Below are 18,459 nucleotides of genomic sequence, written 5' to 3'. Positions count from 1 at the left end.
AAGTCAGGAAAGTTGATTCCTCCAGTTCCATTCCTCTCTCTCAAGACTGGTTTTGCTATTTTAGTGTTTCCATGTCAATTGTGAAATTTTTTGTTCTAGTTCTGTGAAAAATGTCACTGGTAATTTGATAGGGATCACACTGAATCTGTAGATTGCACTTAGTAGTACAGTCATTTTCACAATATTGATTCTTACAATCCAGCAACATGGAATCATCTATCTGTTTATGCTGTCTTTTATTAAAAATCAAAGCACTTCTTAAAGTAAAGGATACTGTTAGGACAAGAAGGGGATAGATAATTTTTATTTTTAAGAAAGGAAAAGGTAGGGACAATTTATGATCAGAAACTAAAATAACTGTTTGATTCTAATGAGTACTAATATAGCTTCCTTAAGAAATTTGTATTTAAGACATTAACTTTAAATATTAGACATTCAAGCAGAGTGAGTATGACTGAATTGCTTTAGAATACTGTTAACTATTACCACCTAACACAAAGTAATTCTTCTGAAACTCATAGTCATATATAATTAACTTGGGTAATAACTAAAAGGATAAATATCTTATTGCTTACCCAGATTAATAAAATAATCTACTGTCTACAACAGATAGGATAAGAAGTCAGATACTGTAGGAAACAGATGAAATTACATCAGATCAATATTTCAAACATTTCTAAATTAAAATATTCACAGATGAAAGTCTGAAACTAATTAAGAGACAGTATTTGGTTAGAGCTAAAATAGCACAATGAAACACAGATCAAGAAACAATATATTCAAATAGTGTTAATAACACGATTCAAATAGTGTTAAAATGAAATAAAAATGATACAGCTGGCCCAAGAGGAAGAAACAGATCAGCTGATGCTCAGTAAGAGACAAAAAGAAGATTTAATACCTTAATTGGAAAATTGACTTTATAATTAAAATTTCAGTTCAGTTCAGGTCAGTTCAGTCGCTCAGTCGTGTCTGACTCTTTGCAACCCCATGAATCACAGTGGAACAGGCCTCATTGTCCATCACCAACTCCTAGAGTTCACTCAAACTCACGTCCATCGAGTCAGTGATGCCATCCAGCCATCTCATCCTCTGTCGTCCCCTTCTCCTCCTGCCCCCAATCCCTCCCAGCATCAGGGTCTTTTCCAATGAGTCAACTCTTCGCATGAGGTGGCCAAAGTACTGGAGTTTCAGTTTTAGCATCATTCCTTCCAAAGAACACCCAGGACTGATCTTCTTTAGAATGATTTCTCATGATGTACTCTGCATGATGTACTTCTTTAGAATGGACTGGTTGGATCTCCTTGCAGTCCAAGGGACTCTCAAGAGTCTTCTCCAACACCACAGTTCAAAAGCATCAATTCTTCAGCGCTCAGCTTTCTTCACAGTCCAACTCTCACATCCATACATGACCACAGGAAAAACCATAGCCCTGACTAGATGGACCTTTGTTGGCAAAGTAATGTCTCTGCTTTTCAATATGCTATCTAGGTTGGTCATGACTTTCCTTCCAAGGAGTAAGCGTCTTTTAATTTCATGGTGCAAACACCATCTGCAGTGATTTTGGAGCCCAGAAAAATAAAGTCTGCCACTGTTTCCACTGTTTCCCCATCTATTTGCCATGAAGTGATGAGACCTGATGCCATGATCTTCGTTTTCTGAATGTTGAACTTTAAGCCAACATTTTCACTTTCCTCTTTCACTTTCATCGAGAGGCTTTTTAGATCCTCTACACTTTCTGCCATAACGGTGGTGTTATCTGCATATCTGAAGTTATTGATACTTCTCCTGGCAATCATGATTCCAGCTTGTGTTTCTTCCAGCCCAGCATTTCTCATGATGTACTCTGCATATGTTAAATAAGCAGGGTGACAATCATACAGCCTTGACGTACTCCTTTTCCTATTTGGAACCAATCTGTTATTCCATGTCCACTTCTAACTGTTGCTTCCTGACCTGCATATAGGTTTCTCAAGACGCAGGTCAAGTGGTCTGGTATTCCCATCTCTTTCAGAAGTTTCCACAGTTTATTGTGATCCACACAGTCAAAGGCTTTGGCATTGTCAATAAAGCAGAAATAGATGTTTTTCTGGAATTCTCTTGCTTTTTCAATGATCCAGCAGATGTTGGCAATTTGATCTCTGGTTCTTCTTCTGCCTTTTCTAAAACCAGCTGGATCATCTGGAAGTTCACGGTTCACATATTGCTGAAGCCTAGCTTGGAGAATTTTGAGCATTACTTTACTAGCGTGTGAGATGAGTGCAATTGTGCGGTAGTTTGAGCATTCTTTGGCATTGCCTTTCTTTGGGATTGGAATGAAAACTGACCTTTTCCAGTCCTGTGGCCAGTACTGAATTTTCCAAATTTGCTGGCATACTGACTGCAGCACTTTCACAGCATCATCTTTCAGGATTTGAAATAGCTCAACTGGAATTCCATCATCTCCACTAGCTTTGTTCGTAGTGATGCTTTCTAAGGCCCGCTTGACTTCACATTCCAGGATGTCTGGCTCTAGGTGAGTGATCACACCATCGTGATTATTTTGGTCATCATGATCTTTTTTGTACAGTTCTTCTGTGTATTCTTGCCACCTCTTCTTAATATCTTCTGCTTCTGTTAGGTCCATACCATTTCTGTCCTTTATCGAGCCCATCTTTGCAGGAAATGTTCCCTTGGTATCTCTAATTTTCTTGAACAGATCTCTAGTCTTTCCCATTCTGTTTTCCTTTATTTCTTTGCATTGATCGCTGAGGAAGGCCTTCTTATCTCTTCTTGCTATTCTTTGGAACTCTGCATTCAGATGCTTATAACTTTCCTTTTCTCTTTTGCTTTTCGCTTCTCTTCTTTTCATAGCTATTTTTAAGGTCTCCCCAGACAGCCATTTTGCCTTTTTGCATTAAAAAGTATAAAATTAAAATTTAATACCTTCTAATTGAAAAATGTGGATTACCTCCCAGTAGGAGAGGAAAAGGAATTTGTGTAACAATGTATGGGTTGAAAATAGAAAACGTCTCTTTGCTGGCCAAGAGTTTGTTTCACTAATTGAGAAATGCCTACTATGGGCAATAGTCTATGAAGTAGGAGGCAAACAGAAGTTTTGTATACTTCACACCTCTGTGCCTGTGTGGACCTAGCCTGTCTTCAGTGCATTTGGGAAAATGCAGTCACTGAAAAATACCCAAACTTTTTATACAGAATTATTGGAAACTTTGTTACTTTATGTTTAATTTATTCTTTTCCACTGTTTCCCATCTATTTGCCGTGAAGTGATGGGACCAGATGCCATAATCTTAGTTTTCTGAATGTTGAGCTTTAAGCCAACTTTTTCACTCTCCTCTTTCACTTTCATCAAGAGGCTCTTTAAGTTCTTCTTTGCTTTCTGCCATAAGGGTGGTGTCAACTGCCTATCTGACATTATTGATATTTCTCCCAGCAATCTTGATTACAGCCTGTGCTTCATCCAGCCCAGAGTTTCTCATGATGTATTCTGCTAAGTTAAATAAGCAGGGTGACAATGTACAGCCTCTAAGTACTCCTTTCCCTATCTGGAACCAGTCTGTTGTCCCATGTCCAGTGCTACCTGTTGCTTTTTGACCTGCATACAGATTTCTCAAGAGGCAGGTCAGGTGGTCTGGTATTCCCATCTCTTTCAGAATCTTCCACCATTTATTGTAATCCACACAGTCAAAGGCTTTGGCTCAACATTCAGAAAACTAAGACCATGGCATCTGATCCCATCACTTCATGGCAAACACATCAGGAAACATTGGAAACAGTGACAGACTTTATTTTTGGGGGCTCCAAAATCACTGCAGATGGAGATGTAGCCATGAAATTCAAAGATGCTTACTTCTTGGAAGAAAAGTTTTGACCAACCTAGACAGCATATTAAAAAGCAGAGACACTACTTTGCCAACAAAGGTCCATCTAGTCAATGCTATGGTTTTTCCAGTAGTCATGTATGGATGTGAGAGTTGGACTGTGAAGAAAGCTGAGCGCTGAAGAATTGATGCTTTTGAACTGTGGTGTTGGAGAAGACTCTTGAGAGTCCCTTGGACTGCAAGGAGATCCAGCAAGTCCATCCTAAAGGAAATCAGTCCTGAATATTCATTGGAAGGACTGATGTTGAAGCCAAAATTCCAAAACTTTGTCCACCTTATGTGAAGAACTGACTCATTTGAAAAGACCCTGATGCTGGGAAAGACTGAAGGAGAGATAAGGGGACAGCAGAAGATGAGATGGTTGGATGGCATCACTGACTCAATGGACACGAGTTTGAGTAAACTCTAGGAGTTGGTGATGGACAGGGACGTCTGATGTGTTGCAGCCCATGGGGTCACAAAGAGTCGGACACGACTGAGCTACTGAACTAAACTGAATTTATTCTTACATTTGGTAAAGGTAGGGGCCAGACTGAAGGGGAATGAAATATTTATACAAAATGTCCTAATTATGAAAATATAAATGTTTATTTAACAGTCTAGAAAAGAACATGGGAAAATTAATACAAGTATCTGGTAAGATTGGTTAAGGGTTTTTGATTGATTAAATTTTGAATGGACTTTTTTACTTTTACTTTTTTATAAAGTCTTGGAGAAAGGAATGGCAACCCACTCCAGTATTCTTGCCTGGAGAATTCCATGGACAGGGGAGTCTGACAGGCTACAGTCCATGGGGTCAAAAAGATTTGAACATGGACTGAGAAACTAACACACACACACTTTTGATAAAGTCTAAAGGAAAACAAAGAAATGGAAAAGAAGGGTAATGAAAAATTAAAAGCTAAAGAAACCAAAATTCAAACTGATAAACTGACGGTCTTAATGACCTAAAGGTATTAAAGACTAGAATTGTAATGAAAAAGTCAATACCAGTTCTTTGGCTATGTAGGTGCTGTGTGTATATGTGAAACAAATAATATGTATATGTATATTCTCCACAATATTAGTTTTTGAAACTACCATTCATTCATTCAACTTCTTTTCCTACCACTTTTTCTCACTCACTCCACTCTAGCTACACTGGGTTCTTTTTTTCTGTTCCATAAATGCCCATCTCATGTCTTCACTCACTGATACCTCTTTCTGAAACACTACTCATTCAGATTTTCATGTTGCTTGCTTCTTCTCATCTTTCATAGCTTTACTTTCATACCTTTAAAATATCTCCTCAGAGAAGCCTTTCAGATCAGCTTTTCAAAAAATAACCTCTCATCATTTCCCACATTTCCTCTCTATATTTGTTTTGTAATAACAGTTCCTTAAATCAGGGCAATCATTACTGTGCTCTGTCACAAGTATATTCGATTCTCTACTTTTCCCCAGTGACTAATTAGGTTCTGGCATACATCTGGTACATGATAACTATTTACTTAACATAAGGATTAAATTGCCAAATGCTGAAATAAATGACTATTATTACCGGCTATTAAATAAGTGATATTTAATATTTATTGAGAAGGGGACGACAGAGGACGAGACGGTTGGATGACATCACCGACTCGATAGACATGAGTCTGAGCAAGCTCCAGGAGACAATGAAGGACAGGGAAGCCTGGTGTGCTGCAGTCAATGGGGTGGCAAAGAGTCAGACACGACTGACTGACTGAACAACAAGAATATTTATCGAAAGAAGTGACTATAAACATACATGTTTGAATATAATGGGATATATGCAAGTATACAATGATAAGTAAAAGTTACCTATACTCATGGAACTAACAGACTACTGAGGGAGACACTCAACAAGTAAAACAAAATACAAATATGAAGGGCTGACTGGGACTTGAGCATCTGTGGATTTTCATATACAAGGACTGAAGAACCAATCCCCAGTGGGTTACTAAGCAGAAACTGTACAATAAACTTCTTCAAATTATGAGATAGTCTATAGAGAAATAACAAGATTTTGTGAGAATGTAAGGGAAGAAGCAGAAGCTACTTTAAAGTAAGTAGCTCTGAAGCGATTTTAATACTGAGACTTAAGTGCCAAACATGAAAGTAAGATCACATAGATGGGAAATGGCAGAGCAAGGGTCTGAATTCACGTGGTCTGGATCCAGAGTCTAGGGCCTGAAGCACAACTCAATGCTGCCTAGCTGTAGAGTGGAATTACATGAAATATGAGTTTCATATCATTTGAATATTTATACTCAATCTAAAGAAAATTCTAAGAATCATGGGAACTTAGAAAAGAAAATATATAAAACACAGAGTAAGAGACAGATTACTGAGAACCTTAGAAGCATATGGAGAAAGAAGCATTTCCTTAGGATAATAAACACTGTATTTCTTACCTTAACACCTATTGCAACAATAAGGTGCTTGGGAAACTGAGAACTGTCAAAACAATAAAGACATTTTTCCATTTGTGCAACAAGACTCCGGTGCTCAGCAATAGCTTTTTTCCTCTGATTCTCTCCCTCTTCACCAAAACGTTCTCTCTCAGCTGCTTTGGAGACAAACATGTCATCCAGAGTGTAATAATCTCCATCTGTTTTTCCCATAAACTAAAAAATGAAAATAAAAGTAGTGGAGAGAAGGCAGTGGTTTATTCAGTTTATTGTACAGTGTCATGAAAAAAGTAAAATCAAAGTGTTAGTCGCTCAGTTGTGTCTGATAATACTATGGCATACTGAAGTTACATCTATAAGTTCTATGATAAAACTATTACATGAACATTTTTAAAAAGAAAAAACTGATTAAAATTTAAGCTTGAACCACAGAGGTCAATTTATTATCATCATCATCACAAATAAAGTGTATTGAGTATTTACTATGTGCAATTCTATGCAATTTGACTGTTTTATACTCCTATGGCCTTCCCTGGTAGTTCAGACAATAAAGAATCTGCCTGCAATGCAGGAGACCTGAGTTCGATCCCTGGGCCTGGAAGATTCTCTGGAGAAGAGAATGGCAACCCACTTCAGTAATTTTGCCTAGAGAATTTCATGGACAGAGGAGCCTGGCAGTCACAAAGAGTTAGACATGACAGAGACTGACACTTTTTATTTTCACACTCCTTTGAGGTAGGAATCAGTATCATTTCGATATATAAATGACGAAACTAAATCACAGAGAGGTTAAGAACAACTTTCACTATAAAATTAGCATGCTGCTGCTGCTGCTGCTGCTGCTGCTGCTAAGTCGCTTCAGTTGTGTCCAACTCTGTGCGACCACATAGACGGCAGCCCACCAGGCTCCCCTGTCCCTGGGATTCTCCAGGCAAGAACACTGGAGTGGGTTGCCATTTCCTTCTCCAATGCATGAAAGTGAAAAGTGAAAGTGAAGTCGCTCAGTTGTGTCCAACTCTTCGCGACCCCATGGACTGCAGCCTACCAGGCTGCTCCATCCATGGGATTTTCCAGGCGAGAGTACTGGAATGGGGTGCCATTGCCTTGCATACATTCTATTAAATTTACCACCAATTTGCTAATAAGTATATGGAGAACAATTTTCTCCCTTCTCTTTAAAAAATATTCTTTTAATTTATTTTTATAGAGGTAACAAATTTATAAAATTATGTATGTTTCACGCATACATAATCAATTTCTTTTAATAAGTCTTTCTAATGGTCTCTTATTGAGAATATCCCACAGTTCAACATGCTCTGCATTCTGTTTTGCAGCTATATAATAAACCCAACTTAATTCTGTGTGTCCCTAGTGGTCTTTGGCTAGACACCACTGACATACTGTTCATTTAGGGGTGTGTGATAATGGTGTTTTGATAATGCTAAAAAACTTGTTAAAAGCTTATTTATCTTATTAAAGTGTGGTTGGTTTGCAACATTGTGCTGATTTCAGGTGTGAAGCAGAGTGATTCAGTTATATACATGTGTGCATATGTATGTGTATGTGTATATGTGTGTTCTTTCTGGATTATTTTCCATTATAGGTTATAACAGAATGGTAAGTATAGTTCGCTGTGTTAATCAGTAGGTCTTTGCTTGCTGTTTTGTACACAAGAGTGTGTATATGTTAATCTGAAACTCCTAATTACTTAAATTAGGAATTAAAATTTATTTTTATTAACAAAAATAAATCCCAGAAACTCACCCATGAAAAAAAATGTTTAAATTAGCATGCACTCCACATAGAATATAAAACAGTTTTCAACTGTATCTCAAGGCACTTTCTCTTTTAAACCTTCACAATAAACTGTAGCAAGAGGGATGTTTTTAAAACAAAAATTTTATTTACTTATTTATGTCCTGGCTTAAAATCCTCAAAACACCTTACATTGGAAACAGGATCAAGTTCAAACCATTCTTTGCCCTACTAAGTCATAGATATTGAAAGGTATAATGATTAAAAACTTGGGTTCTATAATCAGAACTGTACAAAAAAGACCTTCACGATCCAGATAATCATGATGGTGTGATCACTCACACTCACCTAGAGCCAGCCATTCTGGAACGTGATGTCAAATGGGCCTTAGCAAGCATCACTATGAACAAAGCTACTGGAGGTGATGGAGTTCCAGTGCAGCTATTTCAAATACTAAAAGATGATGCTGTGAAAGTGCTGCACTCAATATGTCAGCAAATCTGGAAAACTCAGCAGTGGCCACAGGACTGGAAAAGGACAGTTTTCATTCCAATTCCAAAGAAAGGCAATGCCAAAGAATGCTCAAACTACCACACAATTGCACTCATCTCACACACTAGTAAAGTAACACTCATTATTCTCCAAGCCATACTTCAGCAATACATGAACTGTGAACTTGCAGATGTTCAAGTTGGTTTTAGAAAAGGCAGAGGAACCAGAGATCAGATTGCCAATATGCTGCTGCTGCTGCTAAGTCACTTCAGTTGTGTCTGAATACGTGCGACCCCACAGACGGCAGACTACCAGGCTCCGTTCCTGGGATTCTCCAGGCAAGAACGCTGGAGTGCATTGCCATTGCCTTCTCCAATGCATGAAAGTGAAAAGTGAAAGTGAAGTCACTCAGTCATGTCCGACTCTTCGCAGACAAGCAGTACTGGACTGCAACACTGAAAAACCAAGAGAGTTCCAGAAAAACATCTATTTCTGCTTTATTGACTATGCCAAAGCCTTTGACTGTGTGGATCACAATAAAGTGTGGAAAATTCTGAAGAAGATGGGAATACCAGACCACCTGACCTGCCTCTTGAGAAATCTGTATGCAGGTCAGGAAGCAACAGTTAGAACTGGACATGGAACAAAGATTAGTTCCAAATATGAAAAGGAGTATATCAAGGCTGTATACTGTCACCCTGATTATTTAAATTATATGAAGGGTACATCATGAGAAACGCTGGGCTAGAGGAAGCACAAGCTGGAATGACGACTGCCGGGAGACATATCAATAACCTCAGATATGCAGACGACACCATCCTTATGGCAGAAAGCAAAGAACTAAAGAGCCTCTTGATGAAAGTGAAAGAGAAAAGTGAAAAAGTTGGCTTAAAGCTTGACATTCAGAAAACTAAGATCATAGCATCCAGTTCCATCACTGCATGGCAAATAGATGGGGAAACAGTGGAAACAGTGTCAGACTTTATTTTTCTGGGCTCCAAAATTACTGCAGATGGTGACTGCAGCCATGAAATTAAAAGACATTTTCTCCTTGGAAGGAAAGTTATGACCAATCTAGACAGCCTATTAAAAAGCAGAGACATGACTTTGTCAACAAAGGTCCGTCTAGTCAAGGCTATGGTTTTTCCAGTGGTCATGCATGGATGTAAGAGGGACTACAGAGAAAGCTGAGTGCTAAAGAATTGATGCTTTTGAACTTTGATGTTGGAGAAGACTCTTGAGAGTCCCTTGGACTGCAAGGAGATCAAACCAGTCCATCCTAAAGGAGATCAGTCCAGGGTGTTCATTGGAAGGACAGAAGTTGAAGCTGAAACTCCAATACTTTGGCTACCTGATGTGAAGAGTTGACTCATTTGAAAAGACCTTGATGCTGGGAAAGATTGAGGGCAGGAGGAGAAGGGGATGACAGCGGATGAGATGTTTGGATGGCATCACCAACTTGGTGGACATGGGTTTGGGTGGACTCCGCGAGTTGGTGATGGACAGGGAGGCCTGGCATGCTGCAGTTCATGGGGTTGCAAAGAGTCAGCCACGACTGGGTGTCTAAACTGAACTATAATCAGAATAACTGTAGTAGTATTCTAAATAATAATAACAGGCAGTTATTTAATCTTTCTGCATTGTCCCTATAGTCTATTTCCCTACTTTACAATGGTTATAACAATATTATTCATCTAATAAGATTATCTTTCTTAATCCTTTAGCACATGCCTGGCATGCAATAAGGACTTATAAATATGAGTCACCTCAGTCACATGTGATCACGTTGTTGTTCAGCTGCTCAGTCATATCAGACTCTTTGAAACCCCATGGACTGCAACATACCTGACTTCCCTGTCCTTCTGAATCTCCCAGTTTGTTCAAACTCTTGTTCATTGAGTCAATGGTTCCATCCAACCATCTCATCCCTGTTGCCCCCTTCCAAGTAAATCTTTGCCAGCATCAGTCTTTTCCACTGAGTCAGCTCGTCCCATCAAGTGGCCAAAGTAATGGAGTTTCAGCATCAGTCCTTCCTATGAATATTCAGGGTTGATTATCTTTAGGATTGACTGGTTTGATCTCCTTGCTTTCCAGGGAATTCTCAAGAGTCTTCTCCAACACCTCAGTTGGAAGGCATCAGTTCTTCAGTGCTCAGCCTTCTTTATGGTTCAACTGTCACATAATCAATGGAAAAAACCATAGTTGGAGTTTTTAAACAAAACCAAAGGTTGAGTTTTAAGCCAACTTTTTCACTCTCCTCTTTCAATTTTATCAAGATGATTTTTTAACTCAACATTCAAAAAACAAAGATCATAGCATCTGCTCCCATCGCTTCATGGCCAATAGATGGGAAAACAATGGAAACAGTGACAGACTATTTTCTTGGGCTCCAAAATCACTGCAGATGGTGACTGCAGCAATTAATTTCAAAAATACTTGCTCCTTGGAAGAAAAGCTATGACCAATTTAGACAGCATATTAAAAAGCAAAGATATTACTTTGCCAACAAAGGTCTTCATAGTCAAAGCTATGGTTTTTCCAGTAGTCATGTATGGATGTGAGAGTTGGACCATAAAGAAAGCTGAGCACTGAAGAATTGATTCTTTTAAACTGTGGTGTTGGAAAAGACTCTTGAGGGTCCCTTGGACTGCAAGGAGATCAAACCAGCCAATCCTAAAGGAAATCAGTCCTGAATATTCATTGGAAGGACTGATGCTGAAGCTGAAACTCCAATACTTTGGCCACCTGATGCGAAGAGGTGACTCACTGGAAAAGACCCTGATGCCAGAAAGATTGAAGGCAGGAGGAGAAGGGGACAACAGAGGATGGGACGGTTGGATGGCATCACCAACTCGAAGGACATGAGTTTGAGTAAGCTCTGGGAGTTGGTGATGGACAGGGAAGCCTGGTATGCTGCAGTCCATGGGGTCACAAAGAGTCAGATGTGACTGAGCAACTGAATTGAAGAGGCTCTTTAGTTCCTCTTCACTTTCTGCCATTAGGGTGGTGTCATCTGCATATCTGAGGTTACTGATATTTCTCTCGGCAATCTTGATTCCAGCCTGAGCTTCATCCAGCCGGGCATTTTGCATGATGTACTGTGCATAAAAGTTAAATAAGCAGGGTGACAATATACAGCCTTGACGTACTCCTCCCAATTTGGAACCAGTCTGTTGTTCTATGTCTGGTTCTGCTGCTTCTTGACCTGCATACAGTTTTCTCAGGAGGCAGGTAAGGTGGTCTGATATTCCCATTTCTTTAAGAATTTTCCATAGTTTGTTATGATCCATAGGATCAGTCACATGTGATCATATCTCTACTCAAACTCTATATTTTGCCCCCCTATTTGAGTCCCCCAAAGTACTGTTCTCTTCAGGCTTTGCACATATTGCTCTCTGACCAATTTTGTCCTCAATTTCGCCATTCCTACTTCTACTCACTTTCTTAATCTGAAGCTGGTTTATAGGGCTGGCCAAAAAGTTCCTTCTGTTTTAACAAGGGATACATTTTCATTTTCACCAAGAACTTTATTGAAAAAATGTATTCACCAGTTTTTCCACTATCTTCTGCTGCTTTCCTGGCAACTTCACAATTCCATCTTCCCAAAACTTTTTATCTTCATGAACAATGAACTGTTCCAGGTATCTTTTACAGTCTTTCAGGGAATTGAAATTTTTTCCATTAAGAGAATTTTGTAAAGACCAAAAGAAAGGGAAATCTGAAAGTGCAATGTCTGGTGAATATGGTGGATGAATCAGAACTTCCCAGTCAAGATGTAACAATTTTTGCCTGGTCATCAAAACATGTGGTCTTGTACTAACCTGATGGAACATTATGTGTTTTCTATTGAATTATCTAATTGGGAGCAGTACTTGTTGGAATTAACACCCCTTCTACATCATCACTCTCAGGGGATACCTGAGTCCTTTTATTCAACTAACAGAGGCAGTAAGAGGAAAACTAGTTCATTTGCTACTCCCACATTTACAAACCTAGCTGTATCTGTGCCTTACCTACTGGTAGACAGTAACCAGATCCTTTCTAAGACTATCTCTTCACCAACTGTTCTTACATTCACTTTTGAACACATCATAATCAAGCTTTTCTGTTTAGCAGACTAAGGAAACCACACTTATCAAAGTCACAAAGGGAGTTTGCTGGTGGGCCAATGGTTAAGATGCAGGACTTTCACTGCCACGGCCCAGGTTCAATCCCTGCTTGGGGAACTAAGATCTCACAAGCTGCATGACATGGTGGAAAAAAAAAAAAGTCACGAGAAACATTCCCAGTGCCAAATGAATACTCACTTTTCTATCTATGAAAATGCTACTGTCTGTCAGAAATAGGTAACAGTTATTCACAACATCTTTCTTGTGTCCTCTGGATGCTGAAACATCACATGCTGTTTTCCTTCCACCTCACTGGTCGAACCTTCTCAATCCCCTTTGTTGAATTTTTTTCCTTCTTTCAGATAGTGCTCAGCTGCGTCTTCAGATCCTCCTCATAAATAATTTCTTAAGTCCCTGTTAACAGCATCTATATCTATATGGGAGAACCAAGATATACCCAGAGCTCTGTGCACAGTCATTCCACACCATCATGTGAATGACTAATGGGCATACTTAATGTGTTAATAATAGTATTCTTCATCTCCCACCTCCTGAAAGATTTTTTCCCTGCCAAAGTTTTTCTGTTACAATGAATGGCACCAGCATTGCCCCAAATCTTATTGCTTTTCATCAGTTTACCAACCTAACCCAAGCCTCTATCTGAATTAAGGAAATTATCCTCCTAAACATTCTCCCTGCTTCCATTCTTGCCTATCTACATTACATTCTCAAAAGAGTCACCAGAAAAATCTTTCAAAACATAAACCAGCAGTCTCCAGACTGGCATTTCAGGGGCTAGGAAGTTGCCACGCTATCCCAACAACAAGTACAAAGGTGAGCAAACTGAAAACTCGACAGCACTTTTTAGACTCAGGGAAGTAATTGCCCCCAAAATTGGAGAAACAATCAGGTTGATACAAAGAATCCTAATTCAATTTATTTGAGAAAAACCAGTGGTTCTGCGAGAACCAGTGCCAGGATAGGAAAATCTAAACTGCAGTTGATAAATTTCAGGAGGCTCAGTGTAGACAAATAGGCAAGTTAACAATCCCAGGGGAATCCAGTCATAAGGGGCCCCCTCAAAATTTTGTGAATTTTATCTCTTGGAGCTCTACCAGGTCTGCAGAGTAAATATCAGAGAAAAGTCCTCTGTGACTTTCAACAAGGGGAAGGGAAAAGGAAACACCCTGAAATGTACCAAGGCATTCTTTTCTTCTTAACAAGGCCAGCCCTTCAGCAGAAATTGCCACACCAGAGTTTAACCTGCTGGAGTTTTAGCAGAGCCTAATCTACCTGAAAGAAGGGAAACATTCAAATCCAGCCCCTTCTAGCCACTCTATTCTATTCCAACTAAGCGGAGAAAAACTTGTGAAGTACTGGTGAAATTCACAGTCCAGCAGCACAGGCTCACCAAAAACAGATGGATAATGTAAGCAAAGACACAGTACATGTACCTACGATCTCTGGGCCAGGAAGATCCCCTGGAGAAGGGAAATGCCAACCCACTCCAGTATTCTTGCCTGAAAAATTCTAAAGACAGAGGAGACTGTCACATTGCAGTCCAAAGAGCTGGACATGACTGAGTGACTAAGCACATGCACAATGTAAGCAGAGATATGGAAATTCTAAGAAAAGAACCAAAAAAAAACCAAAAAAACAAAAAAACTAGATGCTGGAGATGAAAAACACTGTAACAGAAATGACAAATGCCTTTGATGGATTCATTAATAACTGGACAAGGCTAAAGAAAAAAATCCCTGAGCTTGAGGATATGACAACAGAAACTTCCACAACTGAAAAGCAGAGAGAACAAAAACAAACAAACAAAAAGAGCCAAGAGAGAATATTTAAGAGCTATGTGAAAGTGAAAGTCGCTCAGTTGTGTCGAACTCTTTGTGACCCCATGGACTATACAGCCCACGGAATTCTCCAGGCCAGAATACTGGAGTGGGTAGCCGTTCCCTTCTCCAGGGGATCTTCCCAACCCAGGGATCAAACCCTTGGTCTTCCAGATTGCAGGCAGATTCTTTACCAGCTGAGCCACAAGGGAAGCTACGGGACAACAATAAAACACAAAATGAGGTCATGATACTGTCCTACTAAAAACCTTCAAATGGTTCCCTATCATTTAAAACAAACAAGGGCTTCCCTGGTGGCTCAGTGGTAAAATTTGCCTGCCAACACAGGAGACATGGGTTTGATCCCTTGTCCAGGAAGATCCCACGTGCTATGGGGCAACTAAGTCCATGTGCCACAACTATTGAGCCTGTGCTCTAAAGTCCAAGAGCCTCAACCACTGAGCTCATGTGCTGCAACTACTGAAGCCCATGCACCCTAGAGCCCATGCTCTGCAACAAAAGAAACCCACATACTGCAACTAGAGAGCAGCCCTCACTTCCCACGACTAGAGAAAAGCCTGTGGAGAATGAAGACCCAGCACAGCTGGGAAAAAAAAAAAAAGAAAGAGTAGGTGTAAGGCAGAATGGGAAAGCAACTTTTAGAAATAAATAAATAAAACAAAAGCAGAAGCTCTCACACCTTGGCCCCAAGACCTGACATGGTCTGACCATTTCCTCTTCTACACCTCTTTTCATTTCTCCTCTATTCAGAGTCACATGTGTCATCCTGCTGTTTTTTAAAGCTTATAGTATTTGTCTCTTCTTCAGATCAACTGCATTTGTTGTTTCTGCTGCATGGTCTTCCCCTAGATTTTTTATACAGATCACTCCCCTTCACTTTGTTCAGAAGTCTGCTGAAATATCACCTTCACAGACAGGTCTTCCTTCAGCATTCTACTGAAAACACCATCCTATCTCCTTTTATCTTGTTTTACTCTCTACAAAAATATTTTCTATTTTGTGACACAGTATTTATGTTATGTAATTTTTTAATGTTATGTAATTTTTATATCATGCATTTGTTCATTTTATATCTCATCTACTAGAAATATAAGCTCCTTGGGGTTGGGGAACTTTATTACTTCACTATACCCAGCACCTAAAATGGTATCCAGCACAAATTAGATGCCCAATAAATACCTTTTAAAATTAATAAGTGATTTATTTTTAATTAAAAATTCTAACAAGGTTTTGTTTTATTTTCTGTATAAATGTGAATGGATTATAATAAAATTACTAAAACTATATTTCATTCAGACTTCTAAATTTCTGAGAAGGAAACTTCCATAAAAATATGTCCTTCTATCTGCAGTGAATTTCCAGACCCTAGAAGATTTCTAGTATTTCCCCCAAAATAAAGAGAAGAAAAATTAACCTAATAGGCTAAAGTTAAGTTCCCATACAATTCTTGGTGATAATAAACATTTCTATTTAAATCAAAGTATTTTTTACTCCCTCTGACACACATATATACACACTGATATCTTGATTGCCTTTGTTCTAGTTTTCATTAAGTTAATTTTTTCCATCAGGTAAAACATTCATATAGCTAAAAAGAAAAGTCTAACAAGGTATACAGTAAAAAGTCTCCCTCCTATTCCTCAGATACCTAGGTTCAAGTTCCCATCACCAATAGCATCATAAGCAAGGATGGCAATTTGTTCAATCAAGTGCCAAACAGTAAATATTTTCAGTCTTGTAGGCTACAAAGTCTCTGTCTCAACTACTCAGCTCAGCTGTTATAAAGTGAAAACAGCCCTAGACTACATGTAAAGTGAAAACAACCTTAGATTACATGTCAATGAAGCTGTTACAAAACGAAAATAGCCTCAGACTACATGGAAATAAAATGAACATAGCTGTGTTCCAATAAAACTTCACTTGTAAATACAGTGAGATAAATTTTCCCAGTGGAGTCAAACCCTAATTTAAATGTCTCTTTGGACACTGATGTACAGAACAGTCTTTTGGACTCCGTGGGAGAGGGAGAGGGTGGGATAATTTGGGAGAATGGCATTGAAACATGTATAATATCATATATGAAATGAGTCGCCAGCCCAGGTTCGATGCACGATACTGGGTGCTTGGGGCTGGTGCACTGGAATGACCCAGAGGGATGGTACGGGAAGGGAGGAGCTAGGAGGGTTCAGGATGGGGAACACGTGTATACCTGTGGTGGATTCATGTTGATGTATGGCAAAACCAATACAATATTGTAAAGTTAAAAAATAAAATAAAATAAAATTCAAAAATAAATAAATAAATAAATAAATGTCTCTTTGATAACAAGTGTTAATGGCAGTGTTTGAAAGGAAATGCAATGAAGCGTTTGCAACAAAGATAATTATTTGAAATTAAAAAATTCATCCTACTACCCATGAAACATTGATATACTTTTAAAAAGAATATAAAATTTTTATATGAATAGACTTAAGGTTATTCCAAGATGTCTTCTTTATAATATTTTTTATATATTACTTTAATTATACACCTGTGGCATAATTATGAAGAACCGATGAAACATCAAGACAAAACAGACTGGTAATCTAACTAGCAAGTATGTTGTCAACATTAAAAGTCTTGCCCCAAATGTTCTCTTAAATGGTAGAGCAAATATATAATTAACATTTTCATAGACTACATTATAAAATTAACCCAGAATTCTTATTTTAAAAAAAACTAAATCCCTAAAATATACTGCCCAATCACATCAATTCTAAAATGCAAGTTTCTAATGTGTCTTAGAAAGGATTTAATTTAATAAAACAAAGTTTAGAGAGAACCAGCTATCTCTGCAAAGTACATCACTGTAGACTGAGTAGACGGAATTTCTCAAAATTCAAAGGTATCCCAGCAATATATCTTACCTTAGATGTCATTCTCATAAAAAGTTTGTTGTGACTTTCTGCTGTTCCCATCTTTTCATTCTTGACTAAATCATTTAGGCTTAAGTTATCATCATCATGAAAGTATCTGACCCTTTCTTTTCCCTCATGAGTTGAAACCTATGACAAAATGAACACTGTAAGTTTAGTGAAAACACAAGTCTGAAGTATTTTAATAAACTACCTATAAATCTGACATTAAAAGTAAAAATCCCAATATATATCATAATCTTCCCTTCTAGTTTCTTTCTATTCTGTCTGCATCCATGTGGAAGAATTTCCATTAAAATGACACTCCCTACCTCTTCTGTACCATTACCTTCCTCTTCCCAAGGGATGGAAGCATGAAAGTATCTGATTTCTGAGTTTTAGGCAAAGGGCAGAATTGCTTTATGCTTTCTCTCCCCTCCTTGTAGTAAAAAATCCCTAACATTGTAGAGTTAAGTTGGAAGTTATCCAGAGATTGAGAAAGTATATCAAAAACAAAAGTGAGGTTTTAAGCAAATCTACTTCAAACAGCTGTATCAGAAGCAAAGCTGATATTCTGACTCTCATCTAAACAATTCCGGGTTTTCCTTTCAGTTGGTTCCATACCTATCAGTGGAAAAGAAAAGTGCTACGTATTACCTACCAAATCAAATCTCCTCAACACTGATCTCAAATTCCCTTATCCAAATAAATCCTGCTGTTCAACTTCTTTGGAACCACCCTCTTATTTTATGCCCATGTTACCATTCTCATCTTCACAACCTTGTATCTCACGTTCTATGACTTCAATCACTCCTTGGATGCAAATCTCTTTCTGGTCCCCTTATCCTTCATTATACTCAAAAAGCAAACCTCAGTGCCAAATGAATGTGTCTACCTCTTTACTCCTGTACCTAGATTACTCAATAGTAAGCAATTCAAGAACACGACTGAATGCCATCTGGCAATGGGTCTATGAACCCCAAGCCAGTTCTGTCATCTCATACAATTCAAACCTTTACTATTTTCCTATGACATCTTTCTTGCAAAACCCGAATACT

At 38.5% G+C, this 18,459-nt stretch overlaps 1 protein-coding gene across 5 annotated transcripts in view; it reads right to left on the bottom strand.

Moving 5' to 3' along the window:
• Positions 1 to 18,459, bottom strand: part of CWF19L2 (CWF19 like cell cycle control factor 2) — a 144,760-nt gene that overhangs the window by 34,954 nt on the left and 91,347 nt on the right. For 4 of the 5 annotated variants that reach the window (XM_019975527.2, XM_070803355.1, XM_070803358.1 and 1 more), the window contains 2 exons: positions 17,414 to 17,551; positions 6,296 to 6,508 (listed from right to left, as the gene is read on the bottom strand). In XM_019975527.2, the coding sequence (XP_019831086.2) occupies positions 6,296 to 6,508; positions 17,414 to 17,551 (351 nt within the window). The remainder of the gene's footprint in view (positions 1 to 6,295; positions 6,509 to 17,413; positions 17,552 to 18,459) is intronic. The other variant, XM_070803356.1, reaches the window with a different exon arrangement.

Source organism: Bos indicus, chromosome 15 (assembly GCF_029378745.1).
Source record: "Bos indicus isolate NIAB-ARS_2022 breed Sahiwal x Tharparkar chromosome 15, NIAB-ARS_B.indTharparkar_mat_pri_1.0, whole genome shotgun sequence".
Lineage (NCBI taxonomy): Eukaryota > Metazoa > Chordata > Mammalia > Artiodactyla > Bovidae > Bos > Bos indicus.
Note: the sequence above shows the minus strand (reverse complement) of the source record. Positions and strands in the feature narration are given on the sequence as shown.